Genomic DNA, 25,817 nt, shown 5'->3' with positions numbered 1-25,817 from the left:
CATCACCAATACTCTCAATATCCTTTCGCCAGTCATGAGAATCCGCTTGAAACCTGCCTCTAAGCGCAACACCTGGTATGACTCTGATCTTGCAGCCCTGAAATGGAAGTGCAGAGCGGCAGTACGGACGTGGCAAACCTCAGGCTCATCCTCTGACAAACTGGCCTGCTGTCTGCTACAAAGGCAATACAGACACTACATCCGTGCCAGGAAATGAGCCCACATACAGGCAAGTGTCTCCAGTGCAGTGCTTCCAACAACATGGCTGGACTTTTCAAGATCTGCAGGGAACTAGCGAACCTTCTGCAGTCTCCTCCTCCCAGTCTCCCTCCCAGACCCTCTGCAACTCACTGGCCACTTACTTTGCCACCAAAACCCAGGACATCCTGACCTCCCTTGACACTCCCCCCCCCAAACCCTTCCTAAACCCCCTTGCCTACCCTGGCCTCTCTCCTTCCACCTTCTACCCTCTCCTCCTTCTCACCCATCACATCTGATGAAGTTACCAGAGTCGTCCACTCCATGAAGGTCTCTTCCAAACAGGTTTCCGCTTGCTCATACAGAACCATCAAGGAGAACATTCGCTCTCTTTCCCCCTCACTCGCGGATTCATGCAATCACTCCTTTATCCACTGGATCGTTCCCCTCACCCTCAAACACTCCCTTATGTGCCCACTCCTGAAAAACCTTCAGCAGACCCCACCTGTCCTGCCAACTACCGGCCTATCTCCATCACCCCCTTCCCGGGGAAACTGCTGGAGAATTTGGTCTTGCCCCAACTCAACTCACACACCAAACTTGTTGGTGGTCTCCACGACCATCAATCTGGATTCCGAACATCCAAAGGCACAGATACTGCTCTTCTAAACACCCATGGAGAACTGCTTGTATCTCTTGACTCCAACTCCTCAGCTGTCCTCATACTACTTGATCTCTCCTCTGCATTTGACACAGTCAACCATTCCATCCTCATACAAAGACTCCACGATACTATGGGTATCTCGGAATAGGCACTGGACTGGCTGACATCCTTCCTAACTGACCACTCATCCCATGTCATCCTGGGCTCCTTTTCCTCTCCTAATTTCTTCGCCACCTGTGGTGTCCTCCAAGGATCAATCCTCTCTCCTTAGCTATTTAACATCTACCTTGTTTTGTTGGTACGCCTCATCCCTCCCTTTTCTCCCAATTGCCAGTGTTATTCCGACAAGACAACTCTTTCTCAAACTTCCTTCTGACCCCTTGCACAATCCATCATCCCTGACTGCCTATCTGCCATCCAGTCCTGGTGCACCTTGAACAATCTCTGTCTCAAAGCCTGTAAAACCGAGATCCTTCTCATCGGGACCCCTGCATGCTCTTTCTTCCCTTCACTCTAGCCTTCCTCCATGGGCTCTCCCCCTGCTCCTTCTTCTGAGGCCAGAAACCTTGGAGACATCTTCGACTCCTCTCTCTCCTTCCTCCCTCACACTCAGGACATTGCCAAGCAAGAAGTCTCACTTTCACATATTCCTTCTCAAAGGAATTCTCCCTTTTCTCTCTTTCCTGCAGAGGCTCAATGATACCCGAGCTCTGGTTCTCTCTAGGCATGACTATTGCAATAGCCTCCTCCTGAATCTACCTTCTTTCACTCTGTGACCTCTCCAGCTAATCCAGAATAGGGCAGCAACACTTATCCTTGGCATTAAGCCCAGGGACCGCATCTCTCCTTCCATAAATAGTCTTCACTGGCTCCCGGTTGTTGCACGGATTAAATTCAAATCCCTCTGCATCATCCACAAGGTTGTCTGGGCCTGGGGTCCTTACTATCTTCACTAAATACTCCCCTTCCAGACCTCTACGTTCCTCTGGCACCAACTCAGTGTGTAAAGCGCTTTGCTAAACAGAGGGCTGGAGGTTGATGGCTTTCCTCTGCTGGCTCCCTACTGTGCAACAGCCCCCCCCTCTACGCTTTGAGCAGCACTTCCAGAAGCTCCTCAAGACCTTCCTCTTTACCTCCTCCTTCCCATCTCCAATCCTCTTCTAAGCGCACAGTTGCCGTGATCGTTATCCTGGGCCCGTATGCATCCTCGGGCTCTGGACCTCCCACACCCAATCGCCCCAGTTTCTGTCTTCTCTCACCATTTGCCCTGGCACTCCCTCCGCCTGGAGGCTCGCACTTACACCCAACACGGCTCCTGGCCATGTAGCACTTACCATTCCATGCACTTCATCTGTTGCTCACAAACACTCCAGCACCTTCCCCCTCTGCCCTTTCCTTGCTGCACTTGCACGTTCTGATTAATCACAAGGCATAGTAGGTTCGTCCTCTTTTCCCCTCCTCTGTTGTGTATTCAATATGTATCTATCCCTTGTTCCCTCCCTTGCCCTGTGGGAGCTTTGAAACAGTATGTACTTGCTGTATAAGCGCCTAACAAGCGAACAATAAATAAAGTGCCGTGTGCATTAATCCACACCCAGGGGTATAGCGCCCTGATCATTCACTCTTTTCACTTTAGCACATCCCTCTTCTGGATTTCAGGGGTTCTCCTCTTGTTACACATCTCATTTTCTAGGGTCAAAGTCACTCTTGCTGTTTCTCAACCCACCCTTCTCTTGGGTCAGAGGTCTCAAGGGGCTCTCCTACCCCTCAATGGAGCCACACCTCAATGCAGCACACTCTACCCTGGGGCTCTTCTCTCCTTACTAAAGCAACTCCCATGGTTGGAGTTCATGGGGGCTTACCTCCCCCTCAATGGAGCCACCCCTCTTCTGGGGTTTAAGCATTGGTGGAGCCAGAAGGTTAGGGGAGCATTCAGGGGATTGGCTGACCCCCTTGGCTCCCCCCTGGTACCCAGTACATACCCCAGCCTCCCACTGGTGCCCTATTACCCGCGACCCCCCCAGCACTAAAAGCTGCCTCTGCTACTGGTTGTAAGGGCCTCTTCTCTCCCTCATTGAAGCACACCCTTTTTTGGGCCCAAAGGGCTCTCCTCAGCTCCCTGCCCAAAAGGCATAGTTTCTTAGCCTCAGTTATAAAGCCCTCTCCATTCTCCTATTGGCTGAGGCAACTTTTAAATGTATTAGTTAATTGGCTTCCTATTCCAAGCCAGGGGAAGGAACTATTCAAAACGCTTGCCACCATCTTGAATTTCTTTCAGTTGGTGTCCAGGTGCAGGAGTGTGTGTCTGCTGTTCTGCTCCTACATGCCTCCTGGCTGTCCCCTGCACACAAGTGTGTTAATGCTGCATGGGAGGGAGGAGGGAGACAGCCACTCCTTCACAAGTGCTTCATAAAGGGAGTGGCGGGGGTGGCATAGGTTAGGTTATCTCTTCGAGGATCTACACCTGTTAACTAAGGGATCTCTCTAGATGTGTTCCCCTATAGTGTATGTTTCCTGGAATCCCTGAAAGACACTCCAGAGTCTACTCAAATTTTGGATCTCTAAATCTGATGCATCTTGGGAAATGCAGTCATGAATACCCTGTTTTTGGGACCTGGTACTTGCTACCAAATTGCTCTCTCAGTGGGGTTTGGGAAAAGGTATGGGATTGTCCAGTCAATCCTACTCACAGGCCGACCAGAGACTGGATGCAATGTTGGCAATGTGACTATCACACATTTGATAACAATTTTCAAAAAACGAAATTATGAATCATGAAAATGACCACTTCTTCGACATGTTGGACTCTTTTGTGATCATCTCTGCTACTATATTGCTTAAAGCAAGCAAGGCATGGGTTGATTTGTCAGAGACTCTTTATTTGCCCAAACAGGTTTTTGCTCAAGCATTTCCACACATGTGAAAGCAATGCCGAAATTATGACAAGCAGGCTTTAAATTAAAGCAATGGCCACTATATGCTATTTCCATCGATTTCTCTGTGGTTTTGACTGGGTGCACTGGTCAAAGCTATAGAAAAAGTTCTCATTGCAGTCTGGATCCAGCCCCGTTGCATAGATTACATTTCATAACCAAACCACTGTACGGGTATGGCAACATGTGAATGCCCCTTATCTAATCAAAGTGTAACAGCATGGGTGTTTTCTGACCTCCACACTTAAGAGTTTCGCTCACAAAAGAAAAAGAAGGTTTAATTGGTTTTTAAATGGGTAGAAAATAGAAGTAGTGTCAAGGTTACAAAATCTCATCTGGAGGGAGCATCGTAATGAAGTAAAATTGAAATCAATGCAGATTACTTAAGACCTTTTTATGCTCAAGTAAAGTATGAGGAGGGTTCAACCAAACCCCAAGAGGTATCCCTTAATTCTAAGGTAGACCCAATTATTTTGTATGGGACCAAGGAATGGGCCTATGAAGATTTATCTATAGACATATTTGGGGTTTGGCACAGAGCAACCCAGTTAAAAATATGTATACGAAGCTGCATCTAATATATTGAACTGCCCAGTTGCGATGGTAAGGGCAGCTCGGTGTGTAATGAACTTGTTGTAGATCTATTCATATGCAAGGCTACAGTGCCAAATCCCGATAAGGCTCACTCAGCCATCCTCTATATGGAGTGGATAAACCTATGTATATACACTTTGATTAAAATAAGATTTACTGTGCTACAAAACCGTGTAAATGAGCCAGAAAGGGCTGGTTAAAAAGAAATAACATAAATATTGGTACAGTTCTAGAGCTTTGCGCCGCCGAATGAGAGTTGTAAAAACTTGGTAGAATGACAATATATTTAACACCCCCAAAGAAGAATATAATTGGTTAGTCAGCCAAATTAGAGACAGTGGGACTTACAAGTATGGCGGTGAGGGGAAAAACTGGGGGTATTGGAATTACCGTCACTTTCCCTGTACTGCCATGCTACGAGTATGGTCCTGGAGTGGGGGATTTAATCCAGCATCATGCTGGTGATCCTCCCACTGTCCGCTGAAATATTGGCAAAATCGACCGAACTAATGTGGCAGTAATTCCACCTGTGGTAATTCTGCCAAAGTAGCAGCATAGAGTCCAATTGACTCTGAAAAAATTGGGATTTACTCCACCACCGCCACTTGTAGTCCATTGGTAATTCCGCCAGACCAAGTGGTAGTAATTGTAATTCTGCTAGGCAGTATTCTGGCAGATTTACTGCTTAATTTCAGGATTTCAGGTCTATACGTTCAAATAATCATCTTTACATCATGTACAAAGTACAAGTATGTGGGCCTCATTACACGGACGGCGGTAAGGGTTTACCGGTACCGGCAAGGGCACCGGTAAACCCTTACCGCCTTACTACAAGGTCCCTTTGCGGGTAGGTACTTTAACGCCTGCTGTTTAGCAGGCGTTAAAAACCAACCCGCAAAGGGACCAGGGTGCTAATTACGGTACCGCAATTTGCGGCACCGTAATTAGCGCCTTCACCATTCCCATAGAGCCCTATGGGGCAAAAATGGAAATGGGGAAGGGCAATGGGGGAAGGGGGAATTACCGCCCCGCCAACCTTGGAATAGGGCGGTAATTCCCCTTTCCACCAAGGCGGTGCCGGTATTTTACCGGCATGGACCAAGGTGCTAATAGCACCTTGGTCCTCCGCCTACCGTGTAATGAGGCCCTGTGTTTTAAAAATGAGTATATTACCTTACTGAACAGTTTTTTTTTTTGGTGTAATTCGCCCTAGTGACCTCCTGAAGTGTGCACAGTAAACACCCTCTATGCTCTTCTCCTTGCTACCTTCACAAGCGACACATTTGCCACTTAGACAGAACGTATATGCCCTACTTGATTGTGCATATCTCTGTGCTAATTTGGTTCCTGAAATAATATGTATGTGGAAATAATAGTGTTGTTCTATGAAGAGTGTGTGTTGTGTATACTACTTGCCTCATCAGCTCTCACAGTCACTTAGCTAACACTGTTGATATAATCAGCATTTTCCAGGCAGTGATGATATACAAGAAGCAGAGTACAGTTAGCAACATATTGGTAGGTGCTCATGGTCCAGGGTGGGAATAATTAAGCCACATTCCACATTCCATGTTCCACATACCTCTTCAGCCAGCTGCAACTCGGCAGAACCTTATGATAGAGGCCAATCTCCTGTCGGAAAGGCATGGTATCACAAGTATGACACTGACACAATGGATACATTTTGTAAAAACATTATTGAAAATGTTGGAGCTGGAGAAAATCCTACTTTTCCCTATATCTAAGATGGGAGAAGTCCCAGCCATCAAACGATAAACAACAGTCCTAGTGGAGTCTGTCAAATCAAAAGGGCCTATGCTAACAAAACCTAATGCCTGCCCTATCTCTTCTACAAAAAGTGTAAAAAGGAGAAATGTATGAAAAGGAAAAATCAGTGTTCAAAAGAATAAAGGTAGTTGTAACGGCTCTCCTCCTCACCTTAAACCTCATGGACTAAGGCTGTCCGCGTAGGCAGGATGACGCACTCTGGCATGGTTTTTAATACTCTAAGCATTGGATTGAGGCCCACCTGGCCTTCCACGTTAAAGTCTCTTTCTTGACTTTCAAAGTTTTGTTCCAAGTTAAAGTTCACAAAGGGCACCCTCTGCCTAGCTCAGACCTTACAGCACACAGTTTATGTAGGCCCCCCTCTGTCGGGCTCAGACCTTACACATCACAGTTCAACACAAACTTGCAAGGGTGCTCTGTTCCCCAAGCTTATTGTGCTTTGGATCCCCCTCAATCAGGCTTGGAACCCTTTCGGATGTCGAAGACTTTTGAATGTGTGTGGCTCTCTCTTTACAGACCACCAGAGGTTCACTCCGACTCTACGTTCCCGTTCACTCTCGCTTACTTCACTTTTGTGGTTTGTTTGCTTTATAGCTCCAAACAATGTACCTTTCATGGAGGCTTTCGAATGGGCTACTTCCTTTCGCCAGACCACTTAGTATCAGTGATCTTACAGCTGCCTTTGACTTCCAAATTCATTAGCAGGTCTGCCTTTATTTGTGCCTCATCCACACACATGCAACCTTCACTTGTAATATAATGTTGCTACTTCATTCTCTTTAACACACACCAGTCTCTCAGGTCGCTTGCCAACTCACTGGCTGTGTGCGCTTCTTTCTTGTTTTGCTATTTCCAATTTTCTAGTCAAGGTTAGTACCACAGGTTTGGCCTGGCCTCCCATACTCTGCCATTCACTCGGGAGGGTCGCTAGCATCCTTGAAATACAATGCAATCTTCACTTGTGCGATATGGCCTTCTCCATGTGTATTTCGCGGTCTGTCGGAGGCAACAACCTCCAGTAGGGAACCCTTGGGGTTTCCGGCCCGCTGTTCTCATCCTTTGGTTCGTTGCTCTGCTCCAGTAGGTGTGCCTTCATCCCGGAAGTTCCGCTTGTACTCGTGTTCCACCTTGCTCAGAGTGTCTCTTTAGGCATTGCCTGTTATTAGTGTGACGAGAGCTAACTAGTATCAGGTGTATGCACTTAGTGTAAAGTGCCTGACTTTGCCTGACCCGATTAACGGGGCATGTCCAGTACGATGTGAGAGAGTTAGTCTGGTTCTCTCAGTCACCTTCTTCCTCGGCCCAGTGTTTATGTAAAAGAAGGGGTGGGGGAGTTCTGACTTCGGATGGGATAGATGAACAAAAAAGGGGGGAATACTGCGTCTCACCATCAGCTGCCTCACTCACCCCATTCCCTGAAGATCTCACTGAGGTGATCCTCCAGCACTGGTCCACCCCCAAGAACTGGATCCAAAGGTGATGGCTGTGTCCGGGGCACCTGGATACCAATTCCCCCAGGACTAGCGGTTGAGACACTCTTTGGTTTCTCACACTCCATACTGGACTCATAAGATCATCTCCAACGTGTGAAAGTGCATTTAGAATAAAAACAGGATCTCATCTCCTCATTTCCTGAAGTATTCCCTGAAATTATGGCAAGCTAAAGGGTATCAAACCCAGAATTTTTATCAAGTCAACATATATATTGAGTGAGGTTTCCATATTACTGCCAGTATACCTTGCTCATTGCTGCTATTGTTAAATGGATCATGTAATTATGCTAGGTTACAAGTATCTCCAGTCCAGTGGACTGCTAGTGTTACTCTTGAAATGACACAAGTTTATTATTATGATTTCAAAATGGATGAATGTGGTGGAGGGGGAAGCATATCTAGCTATGGGAAGGAATAAGAACGAGGAGATGAAGAGGGGGCAGAATATATTCTTCTATTCCTTAATTACTTTGGTTTGGTGGGACCAAATCAGTCTATGACACCCCAAAAACACTTTTATACAGCGCTGGCAATATTACACAAATTAATTAGTCGGAAATTTGAGAGACTGTGTCCTAGCCCTAGTGTTTCCCCCCCTCAGGTCACAGCCCTTTGAAATATTACACATTATAACTCCTTCCATTCTCCACAAAACACAGGCAGTTTAGTCTACATTAAATCAGGAGGATTCTAGCAGCCAATGTTTAGTACCTTCTCTTCTGCCATCAATGCTCCAACACTTTTATGATCTAATCACTTGTATTAGTTAAGGATTGCACCAAATACATTTAATGCAGTTGAATTTTACCTGAATATCCATCAGGCCACCGTACCATACAGCCCTCAATTGTAACATTATAAATTAAACATTGTTCAATGACAATATGGTTTGTGGTCATTCTGGGGCTTATGTATGAAACCGGTGCATTATAAACTTGTAAAATTGCTGAGTGAGGTACGTGCTTGCTGCTGAGATTAACTGAAACCTGAAGGTTAGAGGTCTGAATGCTGGCAGTCAACTCCTTCCATGCATAATAAATTGAATATTATTGTACTGAGGCATTAAAATACCTGTATTTACATCTTTGGCAGAACGTGGTTTGTGGACACAAGATCTTATGTATTGCATATTTTAATTGCAGTCAATTATCATAAAATACAGCATTATCCAAAGGTAAACTCAAATTTCAAACAATTTACACAGAGAAATGGCAATCATGCCCTGGCCCCTTCATTTGTTGCACAAAACTGCTGTCAAACAGTATGTCATTAGGCCACTCCAAAGCCAAGCACATTCATGCAGCCGAATGGCATAAACCAGGTTTCCACCCTTGCTTCCCACGGAGAGCACTTACTTTGGGGTGTGAGCCTCATCAACACGATGCCCCACTTGGAACTCATGGGATTTACTCCGGTGCAGGGCTGTGAAGCCAGGGATTAGGTGAATCAGTTTTCGAGAGGGTGGGGGTGGCGTTCCAGGTGCTTTCAGGTGTTTCCTCCGCCTCATTGGCGGTGTCCCTGGAGGGGTCATTGTTGTTACAATGTTCGGAGTCCGCGGAGGAGTGTGTACAGCATGCCGCTGGCGGGGGGATGGGGGTAAAGAGCGGTGCCCTGCCTCCAGGTGTTGACATAGTCCAGGGTAGCCTTCCACAGTTAATCTGTCTACATGCGTGAACACTGGTGCATACGAAGCTGCTAGGTGACAGCAATGTTGAATGCATTTAGACTGGACCTTAGGGCTCTGGGACAGGTGAGTCCGGATCCACTGAGTACTTTCCGTGTGGCAGGCAAAAGTGATCTCTTTGCCTGGTTCAATGGCTGGCCACTGGATGGCCCAATCTTGCTTTGATAAACTGCTGCCTGTGTTCAAGAAAAAAACGAAACTATTAGGAACAGCGCTGCTTCACAAAATCTGCCTGCAAACATACTCAAACTTGAAGACCAGTACCTAAGTAGGGCAACACAACAATTCACATGTGAATAACACTGGAGTTTATAAACAATTCATTTAGCCATATGGCATTAATTAACTAATACTTACAGCAGAAATAGTGACAAAACATATCAATTTTACTTCGTTTTAGGTGTAAACACAAATATATAAAGGATAATTAATAAAAAAGGTAAAAATAAACATATGATTGGCCAAAATATAGAGTTAGATACCAAAGATGCTAAAACGGTCGTCCGTGAGATGACATACTTTAAGTTACCATAACTGAAGATACAAAAAGCAAATATATAATAAGTGTGCCCTGATTAAAATTAAAGTATTGACATTTTCCAATGCATTCAAAACATTCTATACAAGACTGTTTCAATGTATTGGCTGCTGACCTGATCAGTAATGGCCCAATAGCCCTAGTTGTTAGGCCAAAATTATGTGAGTGCCTTTACCAAGGACTTAGGGTTATTAACGTGGCTGGCCAGCACTCTGCAGTGGTCATTAACACTGTTAACGCCGTGGACCAAATGCCCACAGGCCAGTGTGGGCAAGGGTCTTGTTTTTGTGGTAAAAATGAGCAAGTGTGCAACACTGGTGAGCCACCCAATGCCCCCCGCAAGGCTGGAACAATCAGGTCTGGCACTGACTGGGGGGCCACCCTGATATTAAAAAAGGGGGAAAAAAAACACTCTTCACACGTGTGTGAAACACGCGTGTATGAGCGCGATACAAATAAAATATCATATCATAAGATTTTTGTTTTGATATTAAAAAAACTGTGAGGGGTGCACCGACATGTGCAATATGCCAAACATAGCTCAAAAGCAAGCAACATACAGAAAGTGATGTTCAACATCAAAGTGATAAAACACCAAACAGCATACAATGACATACCCACTCCCTCAGAGACATCATAAACATCCAACAAATCCTGAACACTTTGCCCAAGCACACAAACAACACATTTACCAACGACCCAACCCCAAAAGCAATCACACAACTAAACTGCTTAACACCAATTTTGACAGAAGACTTCACTACACTATTGAAAAAAAGTAACAAAGCTGGATCGCCAGGAGGCACTTGCCCGCCAGACATCTACAAGACCATCCTCCAGAATATTTGGGCAACCTTATAATCCACTCGCTGGCAATAGGATCTGTACGCAGAAGTTTCAGAATGGCACACATTAAACAACTTCTTAAAGACCCCTTAGGAAACACAGACAATGCAACCAACTGCTAGCCTATTTCAAAAATCCCTTACGCGTCAAAACACCTAGAAACATACATATATACAACAAATCCTGGCACATGAAGACACCAACCATCTACCAGACCAGACACAATTCAGCTTCAGACCCATGAGAGGACTGGAATCAGCACTACTCCCCTTCTGGGGCAACCATAAAATTAACTCTGACTCCAACACTACTTCAGCACTAATACTACTAGACCTTTCAGCTGCCTTCAATACAGTCAACCACACAACTCTGATCAAAAGAATCCAAGAAAAAGGTATTAGCAATACTGCACTATTGTGGATAAAGTCCTTTCTGACAGACAGAACGGAACCCACCTGGTTACCTCCCTTCAGGTCAGCACCAGACACAGCAGCCTGTATGGTTCCACAACGTTCCATACTCTCACCACTACGCCTCAATATTTACATGACCCCACTCATGAAACTCACGAAAAGAGATGGACTCACTTGCTACAACTATTAGATGACATGCAAATTATCTACCAAATTAACACCACCATAGAGATAGACCAAGCCCTTACGAACTGCCTCACACAAATAAATGGATGAGCAGCAAACTTAACAAAAGACAAAACAAAAATCTATGATCACGCCCCAACAACCCTTGACTCAACAACACATACCTTGTCCTACCAAAATGGGAAACAGACTGAAAGCCTCCAAAGTAGTTAAAATCCTCTGAATATTGCTGTCATGATGCCTGCCCCCTCGCAGCTGGACCAAGCCCATCCGCCCCGGAAGCAGGCATCCAGACATTTGTTTCAACCTCAGAAGCCCCGGCTAGGGGCTATCTGGGTTCAGTCCTGGCGCCTTAGGCGCCAGGCTCATAGTTGGAATCAGTCCTGGCGCCTAAGGCGCCCGGCTCATAGTCATCACTTATCTCAGGCAGACCATGCTGCTGTCAGGCTGAGAGGTCCTGTGTCCGCGGAAGCTGCTGAACCCCCGACAATCCCCCTGAAATGTAGTTCCCAGAACTAGATATTAATTCAGCTCTGCAAACTACACCCCAAAGGGAAAGGGGGAAGTGGATAACAAAACAACACCAGGCTGACTGCGTCAAGGCTAACCAAAGCTGAACCTGCAGAGTATATAAGAAAAGCAGATACAAATCCTTTTATTACTTACTTAACCATTAGAGTTGGAAAGACTTTAAATCCTTAACTAATAATTAAGAATCATACCTGGTTCTTCTCTTGAAATTTCTTAGAGAAACTTGTAAAGAAGCTGAAAATCTCTCTTACTTGAGACTCTTGAAATTCACAGCAACTTCTTAATTTGGGCAAACCTGGAAAGTTTTGCTATTTGCCTTTTTTCCAAAATTCACTAATTGTCCAGTTAAATTGTCTTTAATTTTTTCTTTCTTTTTCTTTCAAACTTTTCTTTAGTTTTCAAACTTTTTACAATTCTATAGAGTTTGTGAATTCTTGAAGAAACATGTGCTAAACACACACGCAGATAATCTCAATACTGAAGATTCGCACGTTGAAAACTTCCTGCGTTGAAGAACACGCGCACTGTAAGAAAAGTCCACGCGCAGAAAACACACGCGCTAGTTAACACACGCGAAGCAGAATTCACGCGCAAACGGAATCACGCGCAGATAACACACGCGCTGGTAAACTCCCGCGCTGATGAATTCCCGCACCTATTCACACGCGCCTTATAACCCTTATAGCGCAAAAGAGTTCACACGCGGTCGAGTTCATGGGCTAAAAAGCACACGCGCTGGTAATCACACGCGCAATTGAGTTCTTGCGCAGAAGCACATGCGCTGGAAAACACACGCGCTATAGAGTTCTCACGCGGCGAACAGATTCTCACGCTAGGAAGCACACGCGCTGGAAAACACATGCGCAGTTGAATTCTCTCGCCTGGAAGTACACGCGCTGGAAAAGACACGCGCAATAGAGTTCTCACTCCGAAACAACGCGCTTGAAAACACACGCGCAAATTTCCCTCGCACGCGCAAAGGTTCAACGGTTAGTTTCAGATTGCACGTAGTACGTGTTTAACAAATAGCGTTCACCCGTTAACCTCGCTCAAAACTTCAAGCGCACTCAAAAAGTTCAAAAATATAAATTCAAAGGTAACATGTTACGAGTTCTCACTTAAATGTCTTTAAGATAAACAGAGCTGCAGTTAAACAAAGTCACTTATCTCCAGAACGATTTCTTAAAGATCTTCAGAGTTTCCTGTCTTCAAAACAAATTACTGACAGCAGATAACTTCTCCTGAAACCCCCAAGAAAGTAGCCGTTCAACTGCTAATGCCTGAAGGATAAAATCCACCAGGCCCAAGTCTGAAGCAGGAGCAGCCACTACACACGTCCTCTCAGATGGGGTTTAGATGATGAAAGGCAAAGAGTGACAGTTTAGAATGTTCATTGTTGTTCAGCAGTGTTTTCTAACCAATCAGAGCTGTCACTGTGAACTCCATTTTGCCTTGGGTCAGAACCAGGATTCTGAATCAGGAAGTTAAGGCCAAACCAACTACAATAGAAAACTTCCCACCCACACAAGGCTAATCTAAAAAGGATAATAAGAGAGAAATAATGGGAAAGAAACTTGAATAAGGGAAAATAGCCTGAATAGGGGAAGGAAACCTGAAAGTTGCACATGCATCCAGGCCAACGTGAGACCTGGAAGGGACTATTTTTTCACAAGGACTACTTTTCACTCGGGTGTGGTTCTAGGAACTTCTTACCTGGGACTACTTTTGAAGCTATTTAAACCATGCCCGATCTACAACACACGCTTCGCGTTATTCTGCATTTAGTAGCGTAACACTCACTGTTCCTGCAAACCTGCATCCAGTCTTCTGCCACGCCCGTATCGAACACGGAGCTCCTAGGAGAGAAAGGAAAATAAAAGAAGAGGTTAGATTATGGATTTTAATCTATTCCTTACCTGATTTCGGATCTTGCATCACTCCGAGCCTAAAGAGACATTCTTTCGGCACGCATCGTATTCCAGCTGTACCGCCGCTCCATTTTCACCAGCCCACATCATGCGCTGCCGCCGTCATTTTCTTCGGTGATTTTCAACATCTGGGGAAAAGACAAGAAAATAGCAAGGTGAGCCTAAAGAGACTAAAAAGACAATCACTTTTATTACGAGACTCACCTGATTATCACCGGAGGCTTTATCCTTCAATACGCTACATCTTCTTACGCCGCATCTAAAAAACAATGAGCTAAACTCACGCAACTTTACAGGATAGTTTGGGTGATACAGACTCTTACCTGAACACTGCCAGAAATCTCCAGACAGGATTTGTCGCTGCAAATCAACAGGGGAGTGCAAGAGTGAACATTGGACATTTTGAACTCTTTAATCTTGGCAAACTCCGGAGTCAATAATCGTCCAGAACTCCAGCACCTAAAACCAGTGAAGCAACTGGTATCTACGCGCCCCTGCATGCCACGCAGGATGAAGAGCTCACCAATCAAAAACATAAGGTGAGGACACTGATTGGGAATATCGGAGGTGGCAAGTGGGGAAATCTGGAGCAGGGGAGGGGGTCTGCATTCACACCCACGGGGCTAAATTCCTTTCTCCATCTACAGGAGAATACTTCTACGAGTCAAGCTTACAAGACTAAGGGGGTCCGTCCAGACGGTCATCTTTGCCCTACGCTTCACGTTGGTGGGGGCCGCAGCTGTCTGGGTTCGATCTACGCCCCTGTGGGAACCAGGTGAGCGTAACAGAACGCGAAGCCTACCTAAAAATCCCCACCCGGGCGTTATGGAAACCTCTGAAACCGACCAACTAGCCCAACTGTTAGGGGAACTTAGGGCAGAGGTGCAGTCTGTACGCCAAGAGACTAATGCCCTCAGGAGAGAACTTATTTTGTCAAAGGAACACACTGATGATCTTGCTAGACAACTGCTGCAAGGCCAAGCCGGCCAAACACCACTACTTGGACTCGGAGGGAATCCAGCTCCTGTCTCTTCGAGCAATCCTGTGCAAGTGGTTCTACCAGGGAGCATTCCTTTAGCTCCACCCAAACGTTTTGCTGGGGACCCAAAAATGTTCGGCATGTTCATGAATCAGTGCCGCTTGCACTTTCTATGCAGACCAGGAGCTTTCCAAAACGACCAAGCCAAAGTAGCCTTTGTACTATCGTACCTTAGTGGCCGCGCAACTGATTGGTCAATCCTGCTGGTCAACCAGGATGACCCTCTTCTTCGGGATTTTCAAGGTTTTCAATTGAGCATGGAAACACTATTTGCCAGACGTTCGCAGCGTCAGGCCCTGGATAACAAACTTTTATCCCTACGACAAGGCAATCAGGATCTGCTAACCTATATCACAACCTTCAACAGGTTAGTGGTGGAAACCGGCTGGCCAGAGGAGAAAATAATTACTTTATTTCATCGTGGGCTTCGGGGTGAACTCAAAGATGTTTTGGCTCAAGTGGTGAACCCACCTCAGGATTGCACAGAATATATAGACTTAGTAGTCCAGTTAGAACACCGACTTCAGAATCGAAAGGCTGATCGAGCTAAATTCGAGAATCGAGTACTGGTTAAGCCACATGTTACCTCCAAAGGAACTAAAACATCAGAATCCATGCAGATTGGAGGGGTTAAGGGACCCCTAACGCAAAAAGAGAGAGAACGAAGATGACATATGCAATTGTGCCTTTATTGTGGGGCTTCAGGACATTTTTATAAGGGATTGCCCTATTAAACCATCCAAGAAAGTAGCCGGAGTAGCTGTTAGAAATCAAACAGTCTGAAAAGGTTGTTTCCCGAGCTTGAAGAAGGACACTCAGACCTCGCATCTAATCATACCAATGGTTCTCATTGATCCAAGACTTCCATCACGTATACACGCAGCAAGGGCATATGTCGATAGCGGGGCCGTAGGAAACTATATGGACCATAAATTGGCTTCTAGGATGAACCTATCTCTCTGCAAAAAGACCGCTCCGGATGTCATCACCATAGTCGATGGAACTGAAATTGCCTCAGGGCCTGTAACTCATTCCACTACAGAGATGACATTGCTGGGTCAGGACAGGCATCGAGAGACTATTGTGTTTGATTTAATCAAAGCTCCACAGTTCCAAATAATACTGGGGATACCTTGGTTAGAAACACATAATCCTTGTATTGATTGGCGAGAGAAGAGAATAACCTTCCCGGATTGTGCACACACCTGTTACCCGAAAAAACCCTTGAACAAAGGCCTGGCCACAGTCACTACTCCAGTCATGCAGTTACCTCAGGAATACCAATAATTCCAGGATGTTTTCCAAAAAGAACAAGCAAATACCTTACCGCCACACAGATCATACGATTGTCAAATCGACCTCATACCCGGTGCACAACCCCCATGCAGCAGGATCTACGCCCTCACGGAACCCGTAAACCTGCACCTATGACAATATTTAGACCAATAACTTGCTAATGGCTTCATTCGTCCATCCAAGTCCCCCGTTTCCTCAGCTTTGTTCTTCGTACCGAAAAAAGGAAGGTGACCTTAGAACATGTATAGACTACCGCGCATTAAATCAGATTACTGTGAAGAACCGATACCCATTGCCTTTGATCCCCGAATTACTAGACCAGGTAAAGGATGCTTGCATTTACACTAAATTAGATCTCAGTGGGGCGTATCATTTGGTACGTGTAAAGAAGGGCGACGAATGGAAGACTGCCTTTTGCACCAAATATGGATTGTTCGAATATCAGGTGATGCCCTTCGGGTTGTGCAATGCAACAGCAGCCTTCCAGTATTTTATGAACGATGTCCTTCGTGAACTCATCAATGTTTGCATAGTCTTTTACATTGACGATATTCTAGTGTACTCTTCCTCAGAATCAGATCATGTTGAGCACTTTCGATCAGTCCTTCAGAAACTACGTCAGCACAAGTTATTTGCGAAACTGGAAAAATGTGTTTTTCATACTACAGAAGTAGAATTCCTAGGATTTATCTTGACTCCAAAAGGAGTCAGAATGGACTCTCGAAAAGTGGATGCTATCCTCAAATGGCCATCACCCAATTCAGTTAAAGGAGCACAAAGCATGCTCGGATTTGCTAATTTCTACTGCAGATTTATTCCAGATTTCTCATTTCTCGTACACCCCATCACAGTACTTTTGCGAAAAAACAAACGCTTCTTGTGGACCGAAGAGGCTGAAAGAGCCTTCCGAGAGTTGAAGTCGAAATTCACATCAGCACCTGTCTTGAAGCATCCACGTCCCGAACTCCCATACATAGTCGAAACAGATGCGTCCAGTTTAGCCATGGGAGTTGTCCTGTTCCAGAATGATCCAGAAACCGGTCAACTTCATCCTGTAGCCTTTTGGTCCAGAAAGTTTTCGGCCCCCGAATTAAACTATGCGGTTACCGATAAAGAATTGTTAGCCATCAAATCTGCCTTCAAAGCTTGGAGACATTACCTTCTCGGTGCTAGGCACACCATCACAGTAATCACTGATCACAGGAACCTGCAATATTTAAAAACAGCCAAGGCCCAATCATCCCGTCAACTCCGATGGGCGCTATTCTTCGCCGAATTCGATTTCGTGATTACTTATCGACCTGGTTGCAAGAATGGTAAGGCAGAAGCCTTATCCCGAATAGGAATGGGAGGAGCAGTTTTTGAACCCAGAACCAGTACCCATAATTCCAGGACAAAGAATCCTCGGCGTAACTACTTTACAGACTTTGGAAGATATTCATTTAAAGATCCAACAACTTTTCGATCCAACAGCCCTGCAGGACTGGGTAAAAAAGGGCCCAGAATCATTCAGTCATTAATGAGTTACCTCACTATAAAGGGCGTCTATTTTTACCACACAAGGAACTGCAAGAACTGGTAATCTCCAATTACCATGATGCTTTGATGGGACACCCAGGTATTGCCAAGACTGAAGCTAAAATTAAAAGACAATTCTGGTGGCCCACCTGGCGAAAGGACGTAAAGTCTTTTGTGTTGTCTTGTGGGATCTGCGCCCAAAACAAAAGACAGAAGAAGAAACTAGCCAGTCTTTTACAGCCTTTGGATGTTTTGCCCACACCCTGGCACACTTTGTCCGTAGACTTTATTACAGATCTACCTCCATGTAATGGGTTTAACACCATTCTAGTAGTTGTTGACTTTTTTTCCAAGATGTCTCACTTTATTCCTTTAAAGGGATTACCTTCCGCTTCAATTTTGGCCAAGGAATTCCTCGAAAACATCGTTCGAATGCATGGATTTCCTTCTGTATTGGTGTCAGATCGAGGTAGTCAATTCATTTCGCAATTCTGGAAGAAATGTTGTCAACTAGCGCAAATCGATGTGAGATTATCTACTAGACACCATCCCCAAACCGATGGTCAGACAGAAAGGACCAACCAGACTCTGGAACAATACGTACATTGCATGTTACATCAGACCGAGGGCAATTGGAAGAATATATTATGGATTGCAGAATACGCTTACAATAACTCAGTACATTCAGGAACCGGACAAAGCCCCTTTTATACCATTTATGGTCATCATCCTCGAACCTCAGAACTTGATTCACCCCAGCACTTGGAAATGCCGGCAGTGACCCATCTGCACTCTACTATTACTCAAGCCTTTAAGGAAGCAACTGAACATTTGAAAAAAGCAAAGGCGAAATACAAGAAGAATGCCGATCAGCATAGGAGTGACACTCCCCATTACCAGATTGGAGATCAAGTTTGGCTGGCTACCAGACACATACCTCTAAAAGGGACTCGAACTTTTAATCCTAGATTTTTGGGGCCTTATACCATTAAAAACATTATCAACCCGGTAGCAGTTAAATTAGAATTGCCCTCTAGTATGCAGAGCCATCCAGTCTTCCATGTTTCACTTCTAAAACCAGTTCAACCCAGAACAAGATTAGCCAAACCACCTGATCCCATCCTAATAGATGGAGAACCTGAATTTGAGGTAAAATATATCCTGGACTCTAAGATGGTTAAATCTAAACTTTTTTATTTAATCGATTAGAAAGGTTACGGACCACAGGAAAGGTCATGGGAACCCAGTGACCACGTCCATGCACCTCGATTAGTGAAGAAATTCCATCGGAACTTCCCAGACAAACCAGGGCCCAGAGGAAGAACAACCTCAGGGGGGGCCTTGGAGGGGGGAGTGCTGTCATGATGCCTGCCCCAGGGCAGCTGGACCAAGCCCATCCGCCCCGGAAGCAGGCCTCTAAACATTTGTTTAAACCTCAGAAGCCCCGGCTAGGGGCTATCTGGGTTCAGTCCTGGCACCTTAGGCGCCAGGCTCATAGTTGGAATCAGTCCTGGCGCCAAAGGCGCCAGGCTCATAGTCATCACTTACCTCAGGCAGACCATGCTGCACATGCATCCAGGCCAACGTGAGACCTGGAAGGGACTATTTTTTCACAAGGACTACTTTTCACTCGGCTGTGGTTCTAGGGACTTCTTACCTGGGACTACTTTTGAAGCTATTTAAACCATGCCTGATCTACAACACACGCTTCGCGTTATTCTGCATTTAGCAGCGTAACGCTCACCGTGCCTGCAAACCTGCATCCAGTCTTCTGCCATGCCCGTCTCGAACACGGAGCTCCTAGGAGAGAAAGGAAAATAGGAGAAGAGGTAAGATTACGGATTTTAATCTATTCCTTACCTGATTTCGGATCTTGCATCACTCCGAGCCTAAAGGGACATTCTTTCGGCACGTATCGTATTCCAGCTGCAGCACCACTCCATTTTCACCAGCCCACAGCATCTCCGACTCGGCGCTGCCTCCGTCATTTTCTTCGGTGATTTTCAACATCTGGGGAAGAGACAAGAAAATAGCAAGGTGAGCCTAAAGAGACTAAAAAGACAATCACTTTTATTACGAGACTCACCTGATTATCACCGGAGGCTTTATCCTTCAATACGCTGCATCTTCTTACGCCACATCGCCACATCTATGAAAGAAGGAAAAAACAATGAGCTAAACTCACGCAACTTTACAGGATAGTTTGGGTGATACAGGCTCTTACCTGAATGCCGCCAGCAATCTCCAGACAGGATTTGTCGCCGCAAATCAACAGGGGAGTGCAAGAGTGAACACTGGACATTTTGAACTCTTTAATCGTGGCAAACTCTGGAGTAAATAATCGTCCAGAACTCCAGCACCTAAAACCAGTGAAGCAACTGGTATCTACGTGCCCCTGCATGCCACGCAGGATGGAGAGCTCACCAATCAAAAACATAAAGTGAGGACACTGATTGGGAATATCGGAGGAGGCAAGTGGGGAAATCGGGAGCAGGGGAGGGGGTCTGCATTCACACCCACGGGGCTAAATCCCTTTCTCCATCTACAGGAGAATACTTCTACGAGTCAAGCTTACAAGACTAAGGGGGTCCGTCCAGACGGTCATCTTTGCCCTACGCTTCACGTTGGTTGAGGCCGCATGCTGTCCGGGTTCGATCTACGCCCCTGTGGGAACCAGGTGAGCGTAACAATTAATGGACAATGGCCAAACATTAGAACCTCCACAGCAATGTAGTAGTGAAAAAATGCTTCTTCCACCTATGCACAAACGGATATTACACATTCTCACCTTCCCACACAAAACACTTGCCACCGTCTCCCTAATCATGTAAAAAATAGATTATGCCAACAGAATCTACCATGGAATGACAGCCTACCTTACCAAAAAAATACAATGGATAGAGAAGCAGCAAGACTACTCCTCAGACTCGCAAAAAGAACACATCACACCATTACGAAGACCTCTACACTGGCTATCAGTCAAAAAAAGGATTTCCTTAAAAACACTCTGCACAAACCACAGAGCAAACCATGGCCAAGGAGTAAAATTCCTGCAGGAGAAAAATCTCCATCTACAGATGGAACTGAACCCTAAGATTCAGCGAGGACATGCGTCTTTAACCCAAACAATATTAATATTAAAAAATGAAATATGGTGTATCAGCCTTCTCATACATCTCAACAAAACTCTGGAACTCACTCCGCAAGGAAATATGCAAAATAGGAGAACATCTGACCTTCAAGATGTCACTAAAAACCTGGCTCTTTAACATGCCAAACTAAAAACTAAGCAATGTCTAAGAGAAATCCCCAACCTCAAAACAAAGGTACACCACAAACTATGGAGTCGCCCTTGGCCTCCTAGATCAACTCAACCAAACTGGGTAGCCCCAGCGAATGAAAAAGTAATATCGTTAACCACCGTATAAGATATTTCAGTCTAAACCAAAGAATCGACTCAACATTGGCAGAAGGACCCCATTACTTCCATTAATCTTACTAAAACTCTCCAGTTTCATGCAAACACACCACACACTTACAGGAAGACAACTCCCACACACTACCACAACACCTACTGTAAAATTATACAGCAAAATGCACACCCCTTCCAAGAACTCACTCCATCAGAGCAGGCTCAAATTTCAATACTGCACCACAGGCAAACAAAACAACCTATAAAAACCTATAGAAGCTAACCCAACACACCTGGACCTTTTCTCTGAACTGAAACTACCAAAAGAACAGCAAAGGACTTTTGGACTCTCCCTCTCCTTCCACTAACAAACCATCAACCACTTGCACTAGTAGAAATGCCTATGGCCTGGTATGCTAGTTATTTTTGTTAGATAATTCGAAAACTTCAAGGCCTAAGAATGACAACTGTATTCCCCTGTTCCCTTCCCGCCTTGAAGCGCTTTGAAGCACTTCACTCGTGTATAAGCGCTTTACAAATAAACAATTACAATTGACATCCCCTCACCCTATTCCTTTTCAGATCTTCCAGAATGCCTGGAGACCATGCAAATGGCAGCGGTGTGCAGTATAAATCCCAATAATATCAACTTGTTCGGTCACAAAAAAATAACCTTTGGCTGTGAACTGGGGCTTTGTGCAGAGTCTCTCTTGCAAACCCCCTGGGGACACTGGACCACCATAGGGAAATGTGAGCATAAGCTGAGGTGGGCAGTGAGGAGGCAGTGGCACCCATTAATGATTAGGACTTATTTGGGAGCTGGTGGAGCTTGATTTGTGGAGAGATGTGCCAGGAGGGTTAAGCGCAGGAGGATTATGATGAGGTTGGGGAGGGTGGTAGGGACAAGCAGCTGGAGATTCTGCTCAGAATGCAGGCTTACACTGGCAGGCAAAGTCCACGTTTTGAGTACCAGATTGGTTACTTTCACCCACAAGAGTTCTAATTAAGTTAATTCCCAAGGTTTCTAGACTTATAGGTAGTAAACTCTGCTATTTTTTACTTAGCTCTACAGTACAAATTCCACCCTATCTGGTATCAACTGCAGATGCAAAAGAGTTGGCCTGCATCATATTAAATCGTATGAGGCAGTGGGATAAAAGTCATCTTCCAATAAAGATTGTGCAAAATAGTCAAAAATAAAATTCATTTGCTTCCATTTCATTTGGTCAATTAAGGCTGTGCCATTCAAAAGTCCATACCCGTCAACCTGCCTTTTGTGTCGCTGTGGGTACAGTAAGGAACTCATGGTGACAACAGTAAAGACAGACAAGCGATCGCAGTTCTAGGGTATTTATTAAACTAAGTGCAGGGTGGAAAAATGCCTTACCTAAATGTAAATCTAAGATCGGAGCAAGCGTCGACCATCAAATGAAAAATAAGGCAGTCCTTGTGGAGTCTTGTTAAAGTAAAAAGCCTATAATAAGAAATACCTATAGCCAATTCCTTACAACTAATTACAGAGAGTGTGGGATAGGGTATTCAAAAATAAAGAAGAGATGTGTTCACAAATAATAAGTCAGGATGTGATTGCCTTGAGGACTCCCTTCCCCACGTTTTTAGCATGGGATGAGGTGGGACTTTGGAGCACAGCACACGCTAGAACCTTCCCAGCATGAGCTAACAGTACCGTTTCAGCTATCAGGTTAATTTGATGGTTATGTCTCTTTATAACGAAAAGTCTCTTGCCTTCGAGGTCTAATACTCAACAAACAAACACAAAGTTCTGTTCTACGAACACTTTGGGTGATGTCTTCACCCTTGGGTCCCTCTCTTCTAGGCGCTGACCCCTCAGACGTATTAACAAGACACTTCCTTTCTCAGCTAACTTTGGGTGGTAACTTTCCACCCCTGGATCTCCCTCAGCTGGGCTCAGACCCCAGATGAGAAGGGGGACTCTTCCCTTCCCCTTGTTTTGCAATGCTCACGCTTTCACAAACCGGAATGTCTTTTTAAACAATTCTTCAGGCTTCGCTTCGGATTGTCAGCTTCCCTCTGGCGGGTTCACTCTTGCCAACTTTTACAGACAGTTCACTAAGGAACTTTAGACTTTGCCCCGACACGTTAGCATCCCCCTGCTGGGTTCACTCTTGCCTACATTTATCAAACAGTTCATGTATTAGTTTTCACCATGCAGGATTTCCCTTAGCTTCCATAATTCTCCATCGGTCAAAGACTTTCGACGGTACAGCTAATTTTGCAAGACCCCTGTGTGACCACTTTAACCGTTCTTCGCCTCTTCGCAAGGCCTTCTGGTTACGGTAGTCTTTACCATTGGGTAATCGCCCAGAGTTTCCTGTCTGAAGGCCCACGTGGTGTCTGTTACGCTCACCTGGCTCCCACAGGGGCGTCGGTCGGACCCGGACAGCTGCGGTCTCCACCCACGTGATGCGTAGTGCAGCGATGACTGACTGGATCTGTCCTCCAAATCTTGTCTGCTTAACCCATAGAAATATTCTCCTGCAAGTGGAGAGATGGATTTAGCCACTTGTGGATTGATTCAAGTGATGGCACCCCCACAGTCCTCCCCAACTAATCACCTCCGAAATGCCCTCACAGCAATCTCAGCTTATATTCTTGAAAGATGAGCTCTCCATCCTGCGTGAATTTGCAGGGGCGCGTCGATTCCAGTTACTTCACTGGTTTGAAGGCTCGGGAGAGTTCCGGAGAGTATTGACTGAGGTTCCTGGTGAGGACCAGTAAGTATTAAGTTCATAGAGTTCAATATGTCCGATGTTCACTCTTGTTCCCCCCTTCCTTTCTTGTCTTGCAGCTGGCTTGTGAAAACATGCTCTTGTGGCAGCAGGTGGTGCTCAGGTAAGAGTCTGTATTACCCGGCGCTGTCTGGTAAATGTTGCACGTGGAAAATGTGCTTTGTCTCTCTTTACAGATGCGGCACGTGAAAATATGGAGAGTCACAAAAGGATGCCTCCAGTGGTATATCAGGTAAGTCTATGGTGGTGAGAATTATGTTTGTTGGTTCCCTCGGCTCACCTTGTGGTTTTCTTTTGTCTCCTAGGTGCCGAAGTTCGGCGAAGAAATGATGGAGGTAGCGCCGACCTCGAAGGATGCTGTGAAGACTGGTGAGTATGGCGCGGCGCTGCAGCTGGAGGTGCGGCGCATGCAGAAATGATGTTCTTTACAGGTCCGGAGACGAGATGGATCCAGAATCACGTGTGGAATAGAAATAAGTTTGTTTTCTAACCTTGTCCCTTTCTTTCCTCTTTGTTTTAGGAGCTCCGGATTCGAGGTGGGCGTGGCAGAAGACTGGATGCAGGCCGCAGGCACGGTGAGCGTTACGCTGCTGGATGCAGAATAACGCGAAGCGTGTGTTGCTGGTCGGGTGTGGTTTAAATAGCCTCAAAAGTAGTCCCAGGTAAGTCCCTAGAATCACACCAGAGTAAAAAAATACTCCCTGTAGAAAAATAGTCCCTTTCAGGCTTCATGTTGGATTAGAGTCATTTGCCGCATGGTCTGCCTGAGGTAAGTAATGACTATGAGCCTGGTGCCTTAGGCGCCAGGACTGAACCCAGAAGCCCCTAGCTGGGGCTGCTGAGGTTTTACTAAATGTCTAGATGCCTGCTCCCGGGGCTGATGGGCTTGGTCCAGATGCCTGGGGGTAGGCATCATGACAGCGTCAGACTCCTCTTTATCTGGTTTTCCTCCTCCTTTTAATAGTACTCTTTTGCTTCTCAAAGTTCAATTTAGCCTTTGGCTAGTTTTCATTCAACACAGTTTGGCTTCTTATCAACACTCCCCTCAACTCACCAGCTGTAATGACCTGCTTGGCTTTCTGATGTCTTGGAGTCAAGGTTTGTACCACAGAGACCAGCGTCTCTCCCCGGTTTGATAATCAGCAAAGGAGGGTCTCGTGTACCAGGCACATCTGTTGCAATACACGTTGGCTATTGTTCACAGACTCATCGTTCCACCTGCAGAGGTTCCACAGGCCTTGGTTGGAAAGAGCAAAGTCGACTCCTTTTGTCTCGCTCTCTGGCTGCGCCGTCTTTCTCCTCCTTTTAAACTGCTGCGTTGAGTTAGCTCTTACATTGTGCGGTCTGCCTTGCTCGTAGTGTGCTGTTGTGCTCCACCTTTTATCTCTGTGGGGAAGAGAAGGGGCAGTCAGGTGTGTGTGATTCTGGTCAATTGCCTGACTCTGTCAGGTAAACAGGTTTGGACTTGGTCCGGTGTCTTCTGTGGTGTGTGAAAGTGTTTGTGTCAGAAAAGGTGGTGGGGTGCTAGAGTATCTAAATATCCTACAGGATCAAAAGGGACAAAGGTGTTAGATGGAATTATAGTTCTCGCCCTAGGGGCTTAGATAGTTTTGGAAGGTTTTTGTAGGGTTTGTGAAATGAGTAAGAGGGTTTATGGGAACTGTAGTTGGTCAGATTCGACTGGGAATTCGGAAAATGATAATCCGAGGGACAGGGTTGGTAGGGTTTAGGAAACAAACAGGCATAGCCAGGATCGTGAACTGAACAGAGGGGATTGTGGGAACAGTAGTGTCCTGTCAAGATAGATTGGGTGTTCAGGAATTAATTATCAGATGGACGTGGAGAAGAATGACCGAGCGTATTCTGGTGGTCAACATGAAAACAAGGATTCTGAGAGAGGTTGTTTCCTACTGTGACAGGATCTGGGCTTTTGATTGGTTTAACAGAGGTGTATGGGAGGTGAGATTCAATAGGGACGCTTCATT

General features: G+C 45.5%; 1 protein-coding gene across 1 annotated transcript in view; it reads right to left on the bottom strand.

Annotated features, from left to right (window-relative positions):
- Nucleotides 1–25,817, bottom strand: part of KSR2 (kinase suppressor of ras 2) — a 2,560,931-nt gene that overhangs the window by 1,995,227 nt on the left and 539,887 nt on the right. Inside the window, exon 4 of the mRNA XM_069619206.1 lies at nt 9,026–9,530. Coding sequence (XP_069475307.1) covers nt 9,026–9,530 — 505 coding nt within the window. The remainder of the gene's footprint in view (nt 1–9,025; nt 9,531–25,817) is intronic.

Source organism: Ambystoma mexicanum, chromosome 10, assembly GCF_040938575.1.
Source record: "Ambystoma mexicanum isolate Mex_15411 chromosome 10, UKY_AmexF1_1, whole genome shotgun sequence".
NCBI lineage: Eukaryota > Metazoa > Chordata > Amphibia > Caudata > Ambystomatidae > Ambystoma > Ambystoma mexicanum.
This window is presented reverse-complemented; position numbering and strand designations above follow the sequence as displayed.